General features: G+C 40.2%; 1 protein-coding gene across 1 annotated transcript in view; it reads right to left on the bottom strand.

The window, feature by feature from the left end:
• Positions 1-629: 629 nt before the first annotated feature.
• Positions 630-18364, bottom strand: part of KCNMB4 (potassium calcium-activated channel subfamily M regulatory beta subunit 4) — a 65524-nt gene continuing 47789 nt past the window's right edge. Inside the window, exon 3 of the mRNA XM_050746594.1 lies at positions 630-4442. Within this exon, the coding sequence (XP_050602551.1) occupies positions 4274-4442 (169 nt within the window). The 3' untranslated portion in view covers positions 630-4273. The remainder of the gene's footprint in view (positions 4443-18364) is intronic.

The following is an 18364-nucleotide window of genomic DNA, read 5'->3' as shown; positions in this document are numbered from 1 at the left end:
AGGTCGGGAGTTTGAGATCAACCTGGCCAACATGGTGAAACCCTGTCTTTACTAAAAAATACAAAAATTAGCCAGGGTAGTGGCGGAAGCCTGTAATCTCAGTTACTCAGGAGGCTGAGGCAAGAAAATTGCTTGAACCGGGAGGCAGGGGTTGCAGTGAGCCGAGATTGCGCCATTGCATTCCAGCCTGAGCAACAGAGCAAGACTCCGTCTCAAACAGACAAACAAAGTCTCCATTGTGTTCTGGGCAGACAATGGGAGTCATTTCGGCAGAAAAGACCAGATGAAGAATATTGCATCACCACTTAAACTCATTGTTGGAGAAGACTTCAAGGTGGCTGCCATTAATTTGAGGGACAGAGGTATGGGCCAAGCACAGTGACTAATAAATAACACATTGCTGGCTTAAAGAACTATAACTAGAGCAGCTCTTTGGCTGTGGCTACTTTCACATGAACTGACTGAAAGCAAATGAAACGGAAATCTCTAGTGTTTTTGATAAAATGATGTCACCAATGCTATGATGACCCTTAAGATGTCAGATGAACTTCCTCCTCCCAAAATTCAGAGAAAATCACCATGAATTCAGTTCAGATGCTGAGACTGATAATGCCACACACACAAGAAATGGTATAAAAAGGTTTATTACTCACATACTGAGACTTTCCAGGGAGATAGGGCAGGCTCCCAAAAGGGTCGAGAAACGGCTTAATTGGTTTGGCTTTTATCCGTCTTAGAGTGTGAGGCTGGGGTGAAGCTTCCTGCACGTATGCCGGGGCTTGTGTGATTTGAACTTCCTGCTGGGGCCAAAGGAGGAGGCACCCATGCTTCCATCAGCTTGCCCAGATGTGCAGCATAAGGGGAAAGGGAAAGGTGAGGCTTCAAAGATGTCAGCAATCAACATTAAAAACGGCATTGAAGTCTTTATTACAGTCAAAGGAACTAAAACCCTGGCCTATAAAAGCCTATGTTTTTCAGTCTCTAAGGCAATCTAGGTCTAAAAATCTCACCAGCAAGCAGGGGCTGCAAAACCTGTGATGCCCTCCAAAGTTTCAGACGGAGCCACAGAAGCTGATGAGCAAGACTTTCCTAGAGGTCAAACCAGGGACCACAGAAGACAAGGGACAAGGGAGTTTCTTCCAGATAGCAGATTCATGGTTTCACTAAGGAACTCGCTTTCTGCTGGGGCAAGGGATCTCCATCATGCCTGCTCAGCAGATTATCATGGCATGGGCCATTGGCTGCTATCATTTTTGTCTTTAATTCTGGTATTAACTACCCTCTTTTTAGCTTTAGTAATAGAACCCTTTCCCTGGAGTTTTAGTAGGGCACATGTCCATCTAGTTAGAGGCACGTCCCAGCCTTTCTTGAAGCTAGGTATAGCTATGTAGTAAGTATTCATGAAGGGACTGTGGGCAGAAGTGATGGGTGTAATTTCCTAAAAAGGAAATAGCTTGCTCCCAACTTCCTCTTTTTCCACACGCTAGGAAGTCTTGAGCCAGCTTTGACCATGGAAAGAACAATACCCTTGGGTATTAAGAGAACTAACAAGGTAGATGAATCCTAGATCCCTTGAATACCTTGTGAAACGAAGCTACTTCTGGACTGCTATGTGAGAAAAAAATAAATTACTACCTTACATGAGCCATCATTATTTTGGGGTCTCTTTGTTACAGCAGTTTAGATCATTTTCTGATTTATACAAAAAGAGGATGAAAACATTAAGAAGGTAAGCTTATTTACCTTTCATGAACCTAAAATGTCCTCTGCTTGTTCCTTTGGGTTTTACCTTTAACAAGTATAAATAAGGTGCTTCAAATTTAATTGGCTGTAAGCAAGTAAGACCTTAAGACTACACGTGACCTTATGAATTCAGTGTGCTTCTCCCCTTTTCCAAAAATCAACCTACAGAATACAGTTGCATATACTTTTTTGGCATAAAGGGAAGCGTTTAATGTAAATGTATATCAAACTGAAAAATGAAAACTAAGATTGATATATATCAACTTCCCCTTTTTTCAACACAAATGTATATCCATGCACTACTTTACTCTACTCTGTAATCAATTAATCATAGACAACTGGATAAAGATAAAATGGATAAAGCAGACTTCATCTCCCATAATGTGATGCAGAGATGATTTCTTGGACTTCCAGTTTCGTGTTACTCTATGCTTCAGAATAGTTCACTGTGTTGCTAAGACAACAAGGATGCTGCAACCGGAAACCGGGATTGAAGTCAAGGCACTGGAGCCGCCTCAAAAGATGTCATAAATAGCGTGTTCAAGGCCTTTTTCACAGTGAAACTGTAACTTTTGAATTAGAAAAAAAAATTACTAGAGCCAAGCATGGTGGTGCACACCAGTAACCCCAGATACTTGGGAGGCTGAGGCAGGAGGATTGCTTGAGCCCAGGAGCTTGAGGCTGCAGTGCGCTATGATCACACCTGTGAGTAGCTACTGCACTCCATCCTGGGCAACACAGCAAGACCCCCATCTGTTAAAAAACAAAACACAAAAATAAACAGAAGATTATACTCAATTCAACACCTTTCCACAGACTATGATTTTCAGTTACTCACATTCTAAAATTAAGAAAACACTGGCCTATAATCCCAGCACTTTGGGAGGCCAAGGTGGGTAGGTCACAAGGTCAGGAGATCTAGACCATTCTGGCCAACATGGTGAAACCCCATCTTTACTAAAATACAAAAAATTAACCAGGTGTGGTGGTGCATGCCTGTAGTCCCAGTTACTCGGGAGGCTGAGGCAGGGGAATGACTTGAACCTAGGAGGCAGAGATTGCAGTGAGCCAAGATCGCGCCACTGCACTCCAGCCTGGCGACAGAGCGAGACACCATCTCAAAAAAAAAAAAAAAAAAAAAAAAAGAAAAAAAAAGAAAACATTGGTATGTGGACTAAAAGTCAGGAAACCATCATTCCATATATATATTTTACAGCCCCATGGAAATAACTGAGGGGAACTTGTCTACATTCCAGTTTACCTTTATTCTAATAGAAGCATGTCTGAAGAGTATCACAAGAAAACAAAACGAAATTATGTTGTCAGTTGTTCCTCCACTAATGATGTACATCTCACCTAAACAAAGGTTTGATTCTGTGTAGTAAGTAGGTTTGATGTTCACTGAGACCTGCGATTTGATACTTGGAATTTGAGTTTATAAACAGATACGAAGAAATATGGTCTTCTCAATAAACTTTTGATAAAGGCACAGAAAGCTCATCAGTAGCAATGATGTGAGCTGGGTTGCATCTCCAGGTTTGTCCAAGCAAACTGAACAATGGCAGCAATCCTCCTGTTTTAATATTCATAACATCAAGGCAAGGACAAAGAAAAAAAAACCCAAAATGCTTGAACTGATTTTGATGTTTGTTTCTGACCTACAAAAAAAAAAAAAAAAAAAAAAAACAGCATTTCACTAAGCTGAAGAGTGTCCTTCACATCGTGTATATTGTATTGCACATAAATTTCAAAAAATCCATCAAAAACAACAAGAACAGATGAATAAAGAAGCCCAGTGCTTTTTGAGATAGAAACCTTCTTCAGAATCACCTCCCTCTCTTAAGAAGTAATCTGGTGAAAAATAATGGTTAGGCAAAGGCAGGTGTTGGAGGATGTTTTCCCAATCTTTTCGAATGTCTTGCTTAAGAGACACAGAGGTGACTGGAGACTGAGTTACCAGTGTACTATTCGTTTTCCAAGCAGACGTCAAAAGATACTCTTTAATAGTGGAAACTGAGGGTTACACAGTAAGGTTCAGACTTCAGCAGGAATCCTTGTTGTCAAGTAAAAGTTTAACCTAGCAGAAGCAAATGAAACCCAGATGTCCTCACCTTTTCTTTTTTTTAAACCCTGGTGTTCTAAGCATAAAAAAGGAAATAGAAAATAACACAGATCACTCTATTTTAATATTTTTAAGTAGCATAAATCATAATGGTTTGTATACTACACTGTACAAATAATATACTGTTACTTTTGAAAGAAAATGAACTTCTTATAGGGTTTTCTGAAATAGTTACTCCATACAGCTAAGAGCTTGACCCTTTAGCCACTGCTACAGCAGATGGAATACAAGCTTTGAGGTTCCAAGTCTTCCAGTTGTGCCTGTTTCTGTTGCCACTGAGGGATGAGCCTCTCAGAGCCCTGTCGTGGCCCTGTCCATCTCCTGCGCCAGGAAACACGGGTTCCGCAGGTGGACGCGTGCCGATGAGTACAGCTTCTGTGCTTTGCTTTCCACAAGCCTCCTCCCCCTTTAAGAGAACTTGCGCTTCTTCATGGCTTCCGCCTTGACCGCCAAGCTCTTGGCACAGATGGTCAGGACCACAATGAGAACGCCCACCACAAATGTCACCAGGGGCCAGAGGAAGCAATGCAGGAGGACAATCTCATCATGAGTGCGATGCAGAAGCACGTCGTCTGGTCTGCAAGACAACGGAGAATAAGAAAAAAAGGGCAGTCAAATGCCTTGGCACTGGAAAACTCTTTACAACCTAAAGCCAAATTTGCTTTCCAGCCCATAGGGAATAACCATTACTGAAAGTAAAGGCTGCCCTCTGACTATAAACACTGTATTTTTGTGCTTCAAACCCATTACAGAAAGTTTTGCGCTCTTGAGTCACGTAATTGGTGCAAATTTACACATTAATGATAATATAATTTACATGTTACAAAATGTCAAAAATGTATTTCTTATGCTATGATTTTCCTTCATTCTAAGTTACGTAATGTATTCCACTTTCTCATTCATCCTCTAATGTCCACTGGTCAAGGGGTTTGAATCAGTCAAAAAATTACTGACGGGTGAGCATTCTCCAATAAATCAGAACTAGACCTTAGCTCACAGGTGTGGCCCCAGTGATCTTAATTCAGAAAAAAAAAAAAAAAGGTCAGTTAAAGCCACTGCTTGAATTCAGTCAGAAAGACAGCTGGTGTCACTCTCAGGGCAACTCGGCTTCACTATGTAAACTAGAGGTTTTTATTAATAAGCAGACAATGGCTGAATGAATGCCTTTTCCCATGCTTCTGGGTGAAATTAGCCATCACTTTAAAACACTGACCACTTTCTTGATAAATCTCGCGAAGTCCTAGCAATAGATTTCTGTCTTGTCAATGTGAGGCTCTATTTTCCAATTCCTGCATTGGTCCCATTCACAGAAAGTGAAGATGAGATTTGCTCCACAAGCCATGATCTCTAATCTTTGGCCATTAGAAAGAGATCCTGGAAGAAATTTTATTTTATTTTTTTGAGATGGAGTCTCGTTCTCTCACCCAGGCTGGAGTGCAGTGGCGCCATCTCAGCTAACTGCAATCTCTGCCTCAGCCTCCTGAGTAGCTGGGACTGCCGGCACCCACCACCATGCCTGGCTAATTTTTTTGCATTTTTAGTAGAGACGGGGTTTCACCGTGTTAGCCAGAATGGTCTGGATATCCTGATCTCATGATTCGCCAGCCTTGGCCTCCCAAAGCACTGGGATTACAGGTGTGAGCCACCGCACCCGGCAGGAATTTAACTTTTTAATACAAGAGGTTTACATTTTGTAAGATATTTCCATTTCATCCACAAGGTTTGCTGTGTTACACTAGAGTAGCTATGTTTCCGCCAGAAAAAAATGAAAATAATGCAGAATAATGAGTCCAACTGCCCTTAAGAACATCAAAGCCTTCAGAGCACAAGAATAGTGCATCTAACACAGAAATACATTCCTGAAAATCACTCATTAGTCACAGCTCTCATAATTCAGAACCCATTTTCCCTGAAGATTGACAAAGGGCGTTGAATATTTCTTTTTACTTATGGTGGAGCTATCATGTGCCATTAACATAAATAGTTTTACCGACTGGCTTTGAAATTACAAAATCCTTGCATTTTTTCCTTTGATGCACAGTGTAATTTCAAATTTTGTACATAATACAAGATTTCTATTGATGTTTTATTTCATAGTATTCCAATTAAAATTTATATTAAGTAAATGCAGAGTCATTTTAACAATTAGGCAACAATCATCCCAGCTTTCAGAAACTGTGCCTTTTTTTGGAATTCCTATAGCATTAAATTATCTCCAAGACTTGTGCTACCATTAGTATATGTGTATATATTGATGTATATATTCTTTTCTTCTGTAAGGCCCATTAGGGCTATGACATTGTCATTGCTGCTATTCTACAAATAGATGTTGCTTTTAGCCTTATTATCCATGCAAATTTTCAAGAAACTTCATGACTGAAGTCTAAAAAAGTCAAGGCTGAGGTCTAAAAAGAGTCAGGACACAGGATAGCCAGAATCATATTTGAGAGTCTGAAATCCCCATCCCAGCACTGCCATGATTCTTTTCCCAGGTACAGTGCTCACAGCTGTCAGAAACCTCTCCCTAAGTGTGTGAGGGAAGGTAAAAGCTGTCTCTCAGGATGCTCTTTCCTTCTTTCTGTGAAGGACTGTTATGCTCCCCCATAATCCACTGATACAAAAATGAGTCTTAAATTCTTCATCAAAATGGCTAAGGGTGCACAAGAATGTGAATTTTACTTAGTATCACTGAAGTGTACATTTTTAAATGGTTAAGATGGCTGGGCACAGTGGCTCATGCCTGTAATCACAGCACTTTGGGAGACAGAGGCGGGCAGATTGCTTGAGACCAGGAGTTCAAGACCAACCTGGGCAACATAGCGAAATCCTGTCTCTACAAAAAACTACATGCCTGTAGACCTAGGTACTTGGGAGGCTGAAGTGGGAGGATCTCTTGAGCCCAGGAGGTCGAGGCTGCAGTGAGCCATGATCAAGCCACTGCACTCCAGCTTGGGTGACAGAGTGAGACCCTGCCTCCAAAAGAAAAAAAAAAATGGTTATGGTGTTAAAAAAAAGAACTTGGATTTTTAAAAACATTATTTTAATAAATGTGCATGTAATTTCCATAAGTAATATGTTTTTGCAACTAATTTTCTAGTAAAATGCTTCAGCGTGGATCCTCGTTTGTATTCATACTCCAGTCATTCTTAACTGATGTTGAATGCTTTCACAATATTGTGCAATTGAGCCAGAAAAATAGCCCAGATGACAGTGGTGGGAATCATACATATTTTCTGAAACACAGTTTGAAGAACATGTACCAAAAAAGAATGTGAGTAAAAAGAAGAGGAGGAGAGAAAAATAATAACTGAAAAATGCTGGACCCAGATATTTGTTTTATTCAGAAACTTCTTGGCATTCTACCTCCTACCAGAGTGCTTGGAGTAAAACCTTAATATCTTAAATGACAAAACGACATCAGTCCCTCTGAGTTAGCCATACTGAATTTGTAATCACTTCAAAAGTGTTCTTTGAGCTGGAAATGTTAAATATAAATGTAGACTTTTCTTGGTAAAAATAATTCATGTCCGTTTCTACTTCCTACAGCTCTAAGGTGCCCCATAATCTCCTTCAACAGGAAAAACATTTAACTGCACAGTAATGCTCACGCTCATCATTCAGTTTTTTGATTTAGTGAGATTATCTCTAAATTGCTTCTTGTGTCCTAATTAAAGTCTAGCTCATTCAAACGGGGCTTGAAGGCACTCCCCTGTCTCAGTTTCCTCCAATTTTATCAGGCAGGCAGTTTTCAGATTGTTTAGCCAAAAACTATTTGCAAAGGGGTTTGGGCTTAGAATTCAATTTGCCATAATTATATGGTAGGGAATGAACTGTAATTTCTTTATAAATAATCACTGTTTGCCACATGTGGCAAACTGGATAAATAGCATCATGAGATCTGACGTCATAAAACCAGGATGGTGACAAGAATATGTAGACAATAAGCAAAAAAGGGGTAATTACTCTATATCTAGGGACTTCAAAAAAGTAAGCAAGAGATTTCTCTTGGAGTATGAAGGAACACTAAGGAAAAGCACTTTTAAGCCCTGGGTCAGGGCTACAAAAGAAGAGGAAATACTGTGGGCGCCCACAGAAAAACTTCCCTAAGCATTGGCACTACCCTGAGTCAGGGTTTGAAAATATGTGGTGATAATAATGACAGTCAGCATTTATTACGTGCTTTCTACCCTCCAGGCGCTGTGGTAGGACATTCAGACTCATTTGATCCTTCAAATGACCCTTTGCTCAAGTAATTTTTAATTTTCATTTTATAATGGAAGAAACTGAGGTAAAGAAAGATTGGTTTCCCCAGGATTACACAATTTAAAATAACGACACGATTTGAAACCCTGTCTGTAAGATTTTAAAAATTGTACTACTTATTTACCCCTAAGCCAGCTTTTCTCAAATTTGAATCACTTAACAGTGCTTGTTGAAGTGCAGTTTCCTGGTTTTCAACCCTTGATTTACTATAATTAGCATGTGAGTTTGTGGGATCCAGAAATCTGCATTTTGGAGAAGCTCTGGGATGATTCTTATGTGCACTTCAGTTTAAGAAGCATTGTGTAAAGTTCTAATAGATTAAAAAAATGAAATATGAAACGCAATGCTACTTAGTTATTTCTCAAACTGCCTAATTGATACTTAATGTTCAAGTCATTTTCTTTTTTTCTTTTTGAGACAGAGTCTTGCTCTGTCACCCAGGCTGGAGTGCAGTGGCGCGATCTCGGCTCACTGCAAGCTCCACCTCCCGGGTTCACGCCATTCTCCTGCCTCAGCCTCCCAAGTAGCTGTGAATACATGCGCCCACCACTACGCCTGGCTAATTTTTTGTATATTTAGTAGAGACGGGATTTCATCATGTTAGCCAGGATGGTCTCGATCTCCTGACCTCGTGATCCGCCCGTCTCTGCCTACCAAAGTGCTAGGATTGCAGGTGTGACCCACTGCACCCAGCCTTTGCAGTATTCTTTTTGTTTTCTGAGACGGAGTCTTGCTCTGTCACCCAGGCTGGACTGCAGGGGTGCGATCTCGGCTCACCTTTGCAGTATTCTTTATGTTGAACTGCTCTGTTGTGGGGATCCACTCAGAACTCCAGCGTTGGTTACAAGATTATTTTAAGCTGAAGACATTTTAGATTCAACAAGTGCTAAACAAAGCTTTCTTGGATCTTCCCTTATCTGACTAAAAGCAGCAGCTTCTGAGATTTGAGGCTACTGTAAATCCCTTCTCCAGGGGAATTTTGTGGCCCTGAGGAAGACAGAAAGACCACTAATACTCACGAAGAAAAACATTATCACTAACTTGTCCTCCTAAAAACCCATTTGTCCTTCCCATAGGAAACTTTTCTTTCTCTCCCTTTTCCCTTCTAAGTTAGGTAGACAAGCCCTGAGTCTAAACACTTCTTATGTACTACTGTGAAGCCCTGTGCTCATAAAAATATTAACAGTGATAAAATGTGTATGCTTTTTCTCTGGTTATCTTTTGTCAGTTTAATTCACAGGCCCCAGCCACTAAACCTGAAAAGGTAAAGGAAAAGGTTTTTGTTTGTTTGTTTTTGTCCCCTATAGTACCATGAGCCAATTTTTGCCCACTGGGGTCTAGCAATAATACTGTGATAAGGGCTTTTAAAAGCTTGGGAAGTGGCCATGCACAGTGGTTCATGCCTGTAATCCCAGCACGTTGGGAGGCCAAGGAGGGAGGACTGTTTGAGCCCAGATCAAGAACAGCCTGGGCAACATAGGGAGACCCTGTCTCTACAAAATATAAAAAAAATTAGATGGCCGTGGTGGCATATGCCTGTAATCTCGGCTATTTGGGGGCTGAGGGGGAAGTATCGCTTGAGCCTAGGAGGTTGAGGCTGCAGTGGGCCTGCAGTGAGCCAAGACTGCGCCACGGCACTCTAGCCTGGGTGACAGACTGAGACCTTCTCTAAAAAAAACCAAACAAAAAAAGGCTAGGGAGGTATTAACCATATCAAGATTATGGTTAGCTCCACGGATGCCTCCTATCTATGAATGAAAGGCTGACTATAGAGGTATGAATGTTATAAACAGCCTTACATTTTCCTTAGCTGTTTTCTCAAAGTAGGTTAATTTTATGTAGTAATGTTTAATTGTACAAGAGTTGCTGCTCATCAAGCTTGCCTATTCTTCATGGAGAAAATTAAATCAAGCCCCAAACTTGCAGTTTTTGGAGAGAAACATTTGCATTCAGTTTTGGCAGGATATCCAGAAAACTGGCAGGTACATTATTTTGGAGCAATAAAGTGTTATATACACGTCTCAGGTACAGCAAGGAAAAAAATAATTCAGTAACACCAGCCCCATGATTAGGACTACAAATAGAAGGTATACCCCAGACTTATCCTACAAACTATCATTTAACAGCATTAAATTCTTCTGGTAGCTGGGTTTGGCAAATATTTTCCTACTGATTAAGATGACTGTCCCTTCAGATGCAGCCCAGTCAAGTAACTGTCCCAACCAAGTCTCCCAAAGTAGAGGCCTGGGGAAACCGCCGCCGCTTGCGCTCCCAGAGTAATCGACTTTTTAAAAGGTTTTACTCACACTGTGTGGTAATTATTTTTTATCCATCTGTCAGTTTTTCCAATGTGATTCTTAAAACCCTGAGATCAGGGGCCTATTAAGGATAACCCCTGTCGGAGATGCTTCTTGAGTTCTCAGAAATAAAGAGGGGTAATCGTCAAGACTTGCAAACCAGAAGGACGCTTAGGACTTTCTGTCTTTTTTAAAAAAGCAAGTCAGTGAATGAATTTTATTCTAAAGTCAGCTTGGCATAAAAAGGCTTTATTAAAATCCTTTGTTGTTCTTCCATTGAAAATACAATGGAAAGAGAATTTTCAACCTAGTTAGATATTCTCTAAGATCAGATCTAAGAAACTGCATTAAATTTACATTAAATCCTTTTCCTCTTCCATCGACCTCCTTGAGCTGCTCAGGAACCTGGATCAGTTACAGGTTATCTCCACACCAGAGAGTAGGACTTTTAATTCATTGATTTCATCAGAAGTGCAGGATTTCTGATGTTCCTTGTTCCAGAATTCCTGTGAGGTTTTCTTTAAGAATTACTGTTCTTCAGAGTAATTTGGTTTGTGGTTTCTCTGACTTATCAAGTTAGTTATTTCATAGAGGACTGTAAGTGTTTTCTGCCCAAACATTTAAACTTAAGGTTTAAGCATAAATAAACTGGAGACAAGAAGACATCTACATTCTTCTATTTGAGAGATTATTCTTATTATAGTTCTCACCTTGTTAACCTACTTTGTAGTTCCAAATTTGATGTGAAAGTTCAACATTTTAAATTCACACAGGAAAGATGAATTACTGATTCAATAAACTGTGTTGTGACAACACAGGCCATTTGGAGAAAAAAACAGCGGCTCCCCGTTTTATTCTCCCCACACATACAAAAAAATCCAGATGGATCAGAACCTTAACTGTATAAACACAAACCATGAATGCTCTAGAATACCTTCATTCAAAAAACAAAAACAAAACAGAAAAAACCTTGGAGTTTCCTCATTTGTAAAATGGGAAACAAAACCCTCATTAAGAAGATCAAACGAGGGTATGTATGGGAAAAGTGTTTTTTTTTTTTTGTTTTTGTTTTGTTTTTTTCTTTTTTGAGACAAGGTCTCAGTCTGTCGCCCAGGCTGGAGTGCTTAACCTCCTGGGCTCAAGCGATCCTCTCACCTCAGCCTCCCTAGTAGCCAGGACTACAGGTGCACACCATCACGCTCAGCTAATTTTTACAATTTTTTGTAGAGACGGGATCTCATTATGTTGCCCAGGCCAGTCTCGAACTCCTGAACTCAAGCGATCCTCCAACTTTGGGGTCCCAAAGTGCTGGGACTACAGGTGTGAGCCACCACACCCAGCTGGGAAGCAGTTTTCTATAAAACCCTACACAGCATAGATGACCTCAAATCTAGTCCAATTTTTCCAACCTTGAAGAAATGAATTTGACAACCCAAAGAATATAAAGAATATGATACAGAACTGGAACCTTTTAATTTTTTTTTTTTTTTTTTTTTTTTTTTTTTTTTTGAGACAGAGTCTCGCTATGTCACCCAGGCTGCAGTGCAGTAGCGCGATCTTGGCTCACTGCAACCTCTGCCTCTCGGGTTCATGCCGTTCTCCTGCCTCAGCCTCCCAAATAGTTGGGACTACAGGCGCCCGCCACCACGCCTGGCTAATTTTTTGTATTTTTAGTAGAGACGGGTTTTCACCGTGTTAGCCAGGATGGTCTTGATCTCCTGACCTCGTGATCCGCCTGCCTCAGCCTCCCAGAGTGCTGGGATTACAGGTGTGAGCCACTGCGCCCGGCAGTCTGTGGTATTTTCAAAGCTCAAAGTTGAAGACAAGCTCATATTCATTGTAGAAGTCAATTACACTTAGAACTATCTGCAAATTACTGCCTGTATCTATTTCCTATCGCTGCTCTAGGAGCTTAAAGCAGCAGATTTAGTTTCTTAAAGTTCTGGAGCAAGCAGTCTATTCTTTAAAACCCACATTCTTCCTTACAATGATTTCTCTCATATTTGAAGAGCAATACTGTATTATTAAATCGGATTTCATCCAGAAATGGGGAAATTTGAGGGTGAGCCATTTTGTTTCCAAAGAAAGTCTCTCAGAACGAATTTTCCATCTCAGTGATGCCTAGTCCTAAGGAAACATCCTCAGAAAATGGAAATGTGGATTTAGGATGTTAACGCTCAAAATATCCTTCTTTTTTACAATTCCTTAGAGGAATTAATTCTTAAACATCAAAAGGTACTTGTTGTGATATGGCATGTCTGATAATACAGGGGTACACAAGGGACTTCTCAAGCAAGCCCGGGCTGGATAGGACTAAAAATCACAGCACTAATTATATCAGGACATCCCATATTCCCTTCACTGATTAAGACAAAACAACGGTGCCCCTTATTTACTTTGTGAAGCCAAATTAACAAAGTTGAAATAGAAGTTCTCCTTATAAGAAAGGTTACAAACACTGGAAGGATTAGTCACAGTGAGCAAAAATCACCGATGCACCAAAAGTATGCATATGGGCAGTGATTCCACTGGGTATCTATAAGGCTGGCAAGAGCTTTAGAATTTGGTTTTCAAGGAAATGAGGTGGGTAAGGAATCCCCCCAAATGTCAATGTATCTTCTTGCCATCTCAACAATCCTGGGTACAGTGTGCACAGATTAAATATGGCATTTAAAAGGAGGTCAAGAAACATCTTCCTCATGGTTTTTGATATAACATCAAGACGGCAACAAACACTGGAAGGATTAATCATGGAGCAAAGTTAGCATGCGCCTTTGTCTCAAAATCTTCAAAATCTTTTAAATGAAATAAGATTATATCCAAGGGCCTAAAAGCAGGCGTCTTCTAGGTTTGTCCAAGACCGTAATTCTAAAATCCTAGAATCTGCTTCATTGTTTCAGGTGAATGAAGTCATAGGCGACGCCAAGCATAGTGACTGCACACATATAAAAAGCTGCTTTTTGAAAGATCACTTTAACAACCACATTCTGTATTATTTCCCTAAGCTGAATCATGTTCTCAGCCCTCGCTCCAGGCAAAGAGGACACAGAAAACGAGCAGGAGATATAATCACAGATCACACACTTGCAACGTGGGTGTGAGAAACTGTTTCCAGGGAGAAAATGACAAACATACTGATGTGCCCAAAATATGCCTATGAGCAGGGATTCCATTGGGTGTCTGTAAGGCTGGCAAGAGCTTTAGAACTGGGTTCTCAAGGAAATGAGGTGGGTAAGGAATCCCCCCAAATGTCAATGTATCTTCTTACCATCTCAACAATCCTGGGTATGATGTGCACAGATAAAATATGGCATTTAAAAGGAAGTCAAGGAACATTTTCCCCATGAATTTTGATACAAAGTCAAGATGGCTTCTTAGATAGGACAATTGAAGTGGGGCACAGCAACACGGGCTAGCTGAGTCTCCCATGGCTCAACCACAAATGCCCCCATAAAGAACGGTCCGTAGTCTCAGTGAGTCTGCTCAACTCCCAGGAACCTGGATTTTTTTCCCAGTATTCCCACACCTAGAAGAGCATCACACCCTGCTAAGCTCAAAGTGAGAGCTCAGTAAATGTTAGTGGAATAAGAAACAGCTTCAAAGAACAAAGTGAAAATCCAGTGCCATAGAGTGTCAGTTACGCAAATTAAGGTAGGGGGCAGGCAACAAGATCTTAGATGCCATGGAGGTTTTTTCCAAAGGCCACATAGATTTGTTTGAAATTGTAAATATCATGGATGTATTTGCATAAACAGGCATGTGTATTTGCTTGTGTTTTTACAGACTGTGCCAACTATTTCCAGATAATTTCCAAGAACAAATGATCATATTTACTACTCACTTTGTCATTACTGCTTTTCTTCCTGTTTCGTCTTTTAATCGATCTCTATCTAGCCCAGCCAGATAGATGTGTGTATAACAACGGTCACAAGCAGTTCCTGTTCCTTCAACTCACCTGTCCCATCCCTGTTGAGGTACTTTGCCCTCCAATGCTGCTGCTCCTATACATGTCACAATTTCAGACCCAGCATGCTAGGAACTGCAGCCAGCGCCTGGTTAAGCCAATACTAAGTGGGCCCAAACAGGTGAACAGACATTCTGTTTTTCTCCAAACCTCTGAAAAAGATTCTGCAACTCATCTCACAGTAATTTTTTCCCTAATTTACTCTTAGGAAATTGCCATTATTGTTTGATTAGGTTAAGTCCAATTCCCTGTAATTAGATCCTCAGTGAAGAAAAATCAACCCATTGCCACAATTTATTTTCTTTTCTATACCTCCAGCATCAGTACTGTACCATTATTTTGGCAGCTCTGGAGAAAGGCTCTGAAAAATGTATCATGGGTGGAGGGAAAGTCAGCTGTATGTCTTTCTGAAGAAAGCGCTACCTTCTGTTATTATATCATTCTAGAAGATTCCCAATTGTTAAAAGCCTGTTTCATTAAAGTGTATTACACACCAGTTATTTTTTAAATTAAATAATTAGCAGCATATATGTACTTTGCTACTGCATGTAGGAAAACAGAAACAGACTAGCATTTCTACCAAGGCTAGCAATAAATCATTCATCCTAACCCCTAAATTATATAGTAAAGAATACATGAATAAGAGCTTTACATTCAATTCTGTTGTAGTCTGTCAAGCAATTATCTCTCTCAGTTAAAATGCATTAAACAGATCTTGAAATGCTTTTGCAAAGTAAAATTAGCTAAATTAATTTTGAGGCTCTTTTCCTAAATGATGAATTGATTACAAATATGTTTGGAGAACAAAAATACTATATAGAAATACGCATAACAATTCAAGTGGTGACTTACAGTTCAATAATAGAATCTTAAAAGTTGAGTAATGAAAAAGACCCTATCAGTCAATCTTAAAGTTTTTCTTAGATGTGCCAGCAGCTTAACTTTAGCCTGGTAGCATGTGATATTCAAAATTCAAGAAAATACATGTAAATAACTATCAGATTGGTGGAATAAACATGGTAAAGATTTTGAAAATCACTAAAAATTATAGCCACAGGTATTCCTACAGAAGGAACCTGTTTTCTGTTCTTTCACCTTGATACTAGCATTAATGCCCCAGATAGGTGACCCTCCTTCATCTGGGGTCCCACAGTGAAAATGACATGGAACAGAGCTGCACACGACCCAAGACAGACCTGGACAGGAAATAAACATTGGCTGTTATAAACTCCTGAGATTTTCAGGTTGTTTCCACAGCGCAGTTTAGCCTAAGCTCACTGAAACACACCAGGAAAGGCTGGGGATCCAATGTTTTCACGAAGGAAACTGCCATGATGGTCAAAAACAATCTTAATCTAAAGCACAAAAAAGTTTAGAGATGTTTATTTGGGCATTTTAAAAGACTTTCTTGGTACTCAGCTCTCTTCCATTCAGCCATGTGATATTTGCAGAATAGCTATGATGTAGCAGGGACCAGGGCCATATTTGTGTTGGCTCTCACTAGTCAGCTGTAAATCCAAAGGCAGGAACACCATTTTCCCATGTTTATATTCCCATTACCCAGAATAATGCTTGTCATATGCTCTAGGTGCTCATAAATGTTTGTTGTTGGCTTACTGTTGAAATCCATTTCAAAACGCAATGGACATTTGCACAAAGTGCAGAGGTAATATTAAAGAAGGAGAACTGAAGTTTGCCTGGGAAAACAAAAACGAAATATCTTTTCAGCAGACATGAAAGAACAGGAGATTAGAGTTTGGTGAACAAATGGGGAAATAATTTCTTGGTAGAAGATACAGCACAAATGCTTTGGTCTGGCATTTCAGATTATTTTGCCACCAACAGTACACTTTAAAAAATGTTATAATAGCAATCTTATTAATTAGATTTAATACAGTCCCTTATGTTATCCTAACCCAGAATGGACTAGAATCCTGGCTCATGTTAGCAGCACTAGAGCAGAATAGTTAAGAGAATGGACTCTGGAAGCTCAATAAAGAGGTTTGAATCCTGGCTCTGTCACTTGCCAGCTATGTGATTTGGTCATATTGCTTAACCTCTCTGTGCTCCAGGTCCCTCATGTATAAAATGAAGATTGTGTTAACAATGCCTTGTAGGGGTGTCGTGCAGATTCAATGAGTTAATATGCAAAAAGCATTTAAATAGTTTCTGGTACAGAGGCAGCATGGTAAACAGGTGTTGGCTATTATGAAAGGCCAGAGGGCGATCAGCCGTGAAATAGGTCTATGTCCTAGTCCTTTTCAGCATTTTTATCGATAACTTGGATGAGAAAAACCAAAGCCATTTTGACTTACACTTAAGATAGAAGTATGATGGAAGATATAACAAATATGATGGGTACCAAATCAAGAGTCAAAATAATCATGAGTCTGGAACAATCGGTCAAAAGCAACAAGATGTATTCGCATAGGGATACATAAGACATTTTAAAATTCTTGCATATTTGAATGTAACACAAATCTCACCAGTTTAAGAATAGGGGGAACTGCTTTAATAAAGAGCAGCGTGTATAAATCAAATGTTGGGGGAGCAAGTTTAATTAAGTGTAAGCTCCGTATGAATCAATGGTGTGCTGTAGTTGCCAAAAAAGCTCATGCCATGTCATTAACTAAGTTTTAGTCTCTGGATTTAACAAGGGTGGTAGAAATGTTCTGCCCTCCTCTGGACTGGCCAGCTCAGGGCACAGTAAGAAAAGCATCCCAAATGATGAGAATGAATTGGTTCCCAACAGTGATGGCATGATGAACTTGGTGACACCAACAGTCTGAAGGTCAAGTACTCAGGTGCAGATCCTGACACTGCTCCTCCCTGGCCATGGGATCTTAAAGCCTCTGTTGTCTCTTCTGTAAAACTTGGACGATATGGTCTACCTCCACACTGAGATGACAGAACTGAGGTGAATCTTTAAAAATTGTGGTAAAGTGTTCAATTTAGCGGCATTAATTAGACTCACGATTTAGTGGTATTAATTAGATTCACAACATTTATTTCCAAAACGTTTTTTTTTTTAGATGGAGTCTTGCTCTGTCATTCAGGCTGGAGTGCAGTGGTGTAATCTCAGCTCACTGCAACCTCCACCTCCCGGGTTCAAGCGATTCCCCTGCCTCAGCCTCCTGGGTAGCTGGGATTACAGGCACGCGCCACCACACCTGGCTAATTTCTGTATTTTTGGTAGAGACGGGTTTTCACCATGTTGGTGAAGCTGGTCTCGAACTCCTGACCTCTTGATCTGCCTGCCTTGGCCCCCCAAAGTGCTGGCATTACAGGTGTGAGCCACCGCACCCGGCCCAAAACTTTTAAATCTCACCAAACAGAAACTCTCTAGCCATTGAGCAGTAGCTCCCCACTTTCCTCTTCTCCCAGTCCCTGATAACCTTAATGTACTATTTGTCTCTAGGAATTTGCCTATTTTAGGTATTCCCCAGGATTAATTTCTTGACAACTAAAAACGTTTAAAAATGGAGTGGGCTTCTTCAGGAGGAGGTGATGTCCACTGTCACAAGAGTTGTTCAAGTACAGAGCAGAAAACACTTCAAAAAATTATGTGGTGGGGATTCATTTTGGGTTGGAGTAAATGACTGAAAAGTGTCTCCCAGATTTGACAGTCTATGTGGAGTCTATGAACTCCACAATACATTCTACATGTGTTTCCGGTGACTTCTAGCCCCATTTTATCTAAGACGAAACTGAGGCAAGAGCTCTTTGATAAGTAGCCCAAGGTCAATCACTAAGTCATGAAGAGAGCTATGGATAGAAATGAAGTCTCCTGACGCACAGCCCTGCCCTGCATTCCACCATCTGATGATGCTGCACTCTATGACCTACTTGTCCTACGGTTCTTGTATTTTTCCTCCCAAATTCCCTCAGGGCTTTGTTTGAAGGCTGCATAAAATATCTTAAATGAAAAGTGATTTAATAACACATCAAATTCTTAACTTTAATGCCACGATGATA

This window comes from Macaca thibetana, chromosome 11 (assembly GCF_024542745.1).
Source record: "Macaca thibetana thibetana isolate TM-01 chromosome 11, ASM2454274v1, whole genome shotgun sequence".
NCBI lineage: Eukaryota > Metazoa > Chordata > Mammalia > Primates > Cercopithecidae > Macaca > Macaca thibetana.
The sequence above is the reverse complement of the archived record's forward strand: the minus strand, read 5'-3'. Positions and strand labels throughout refer to the sequence as shown.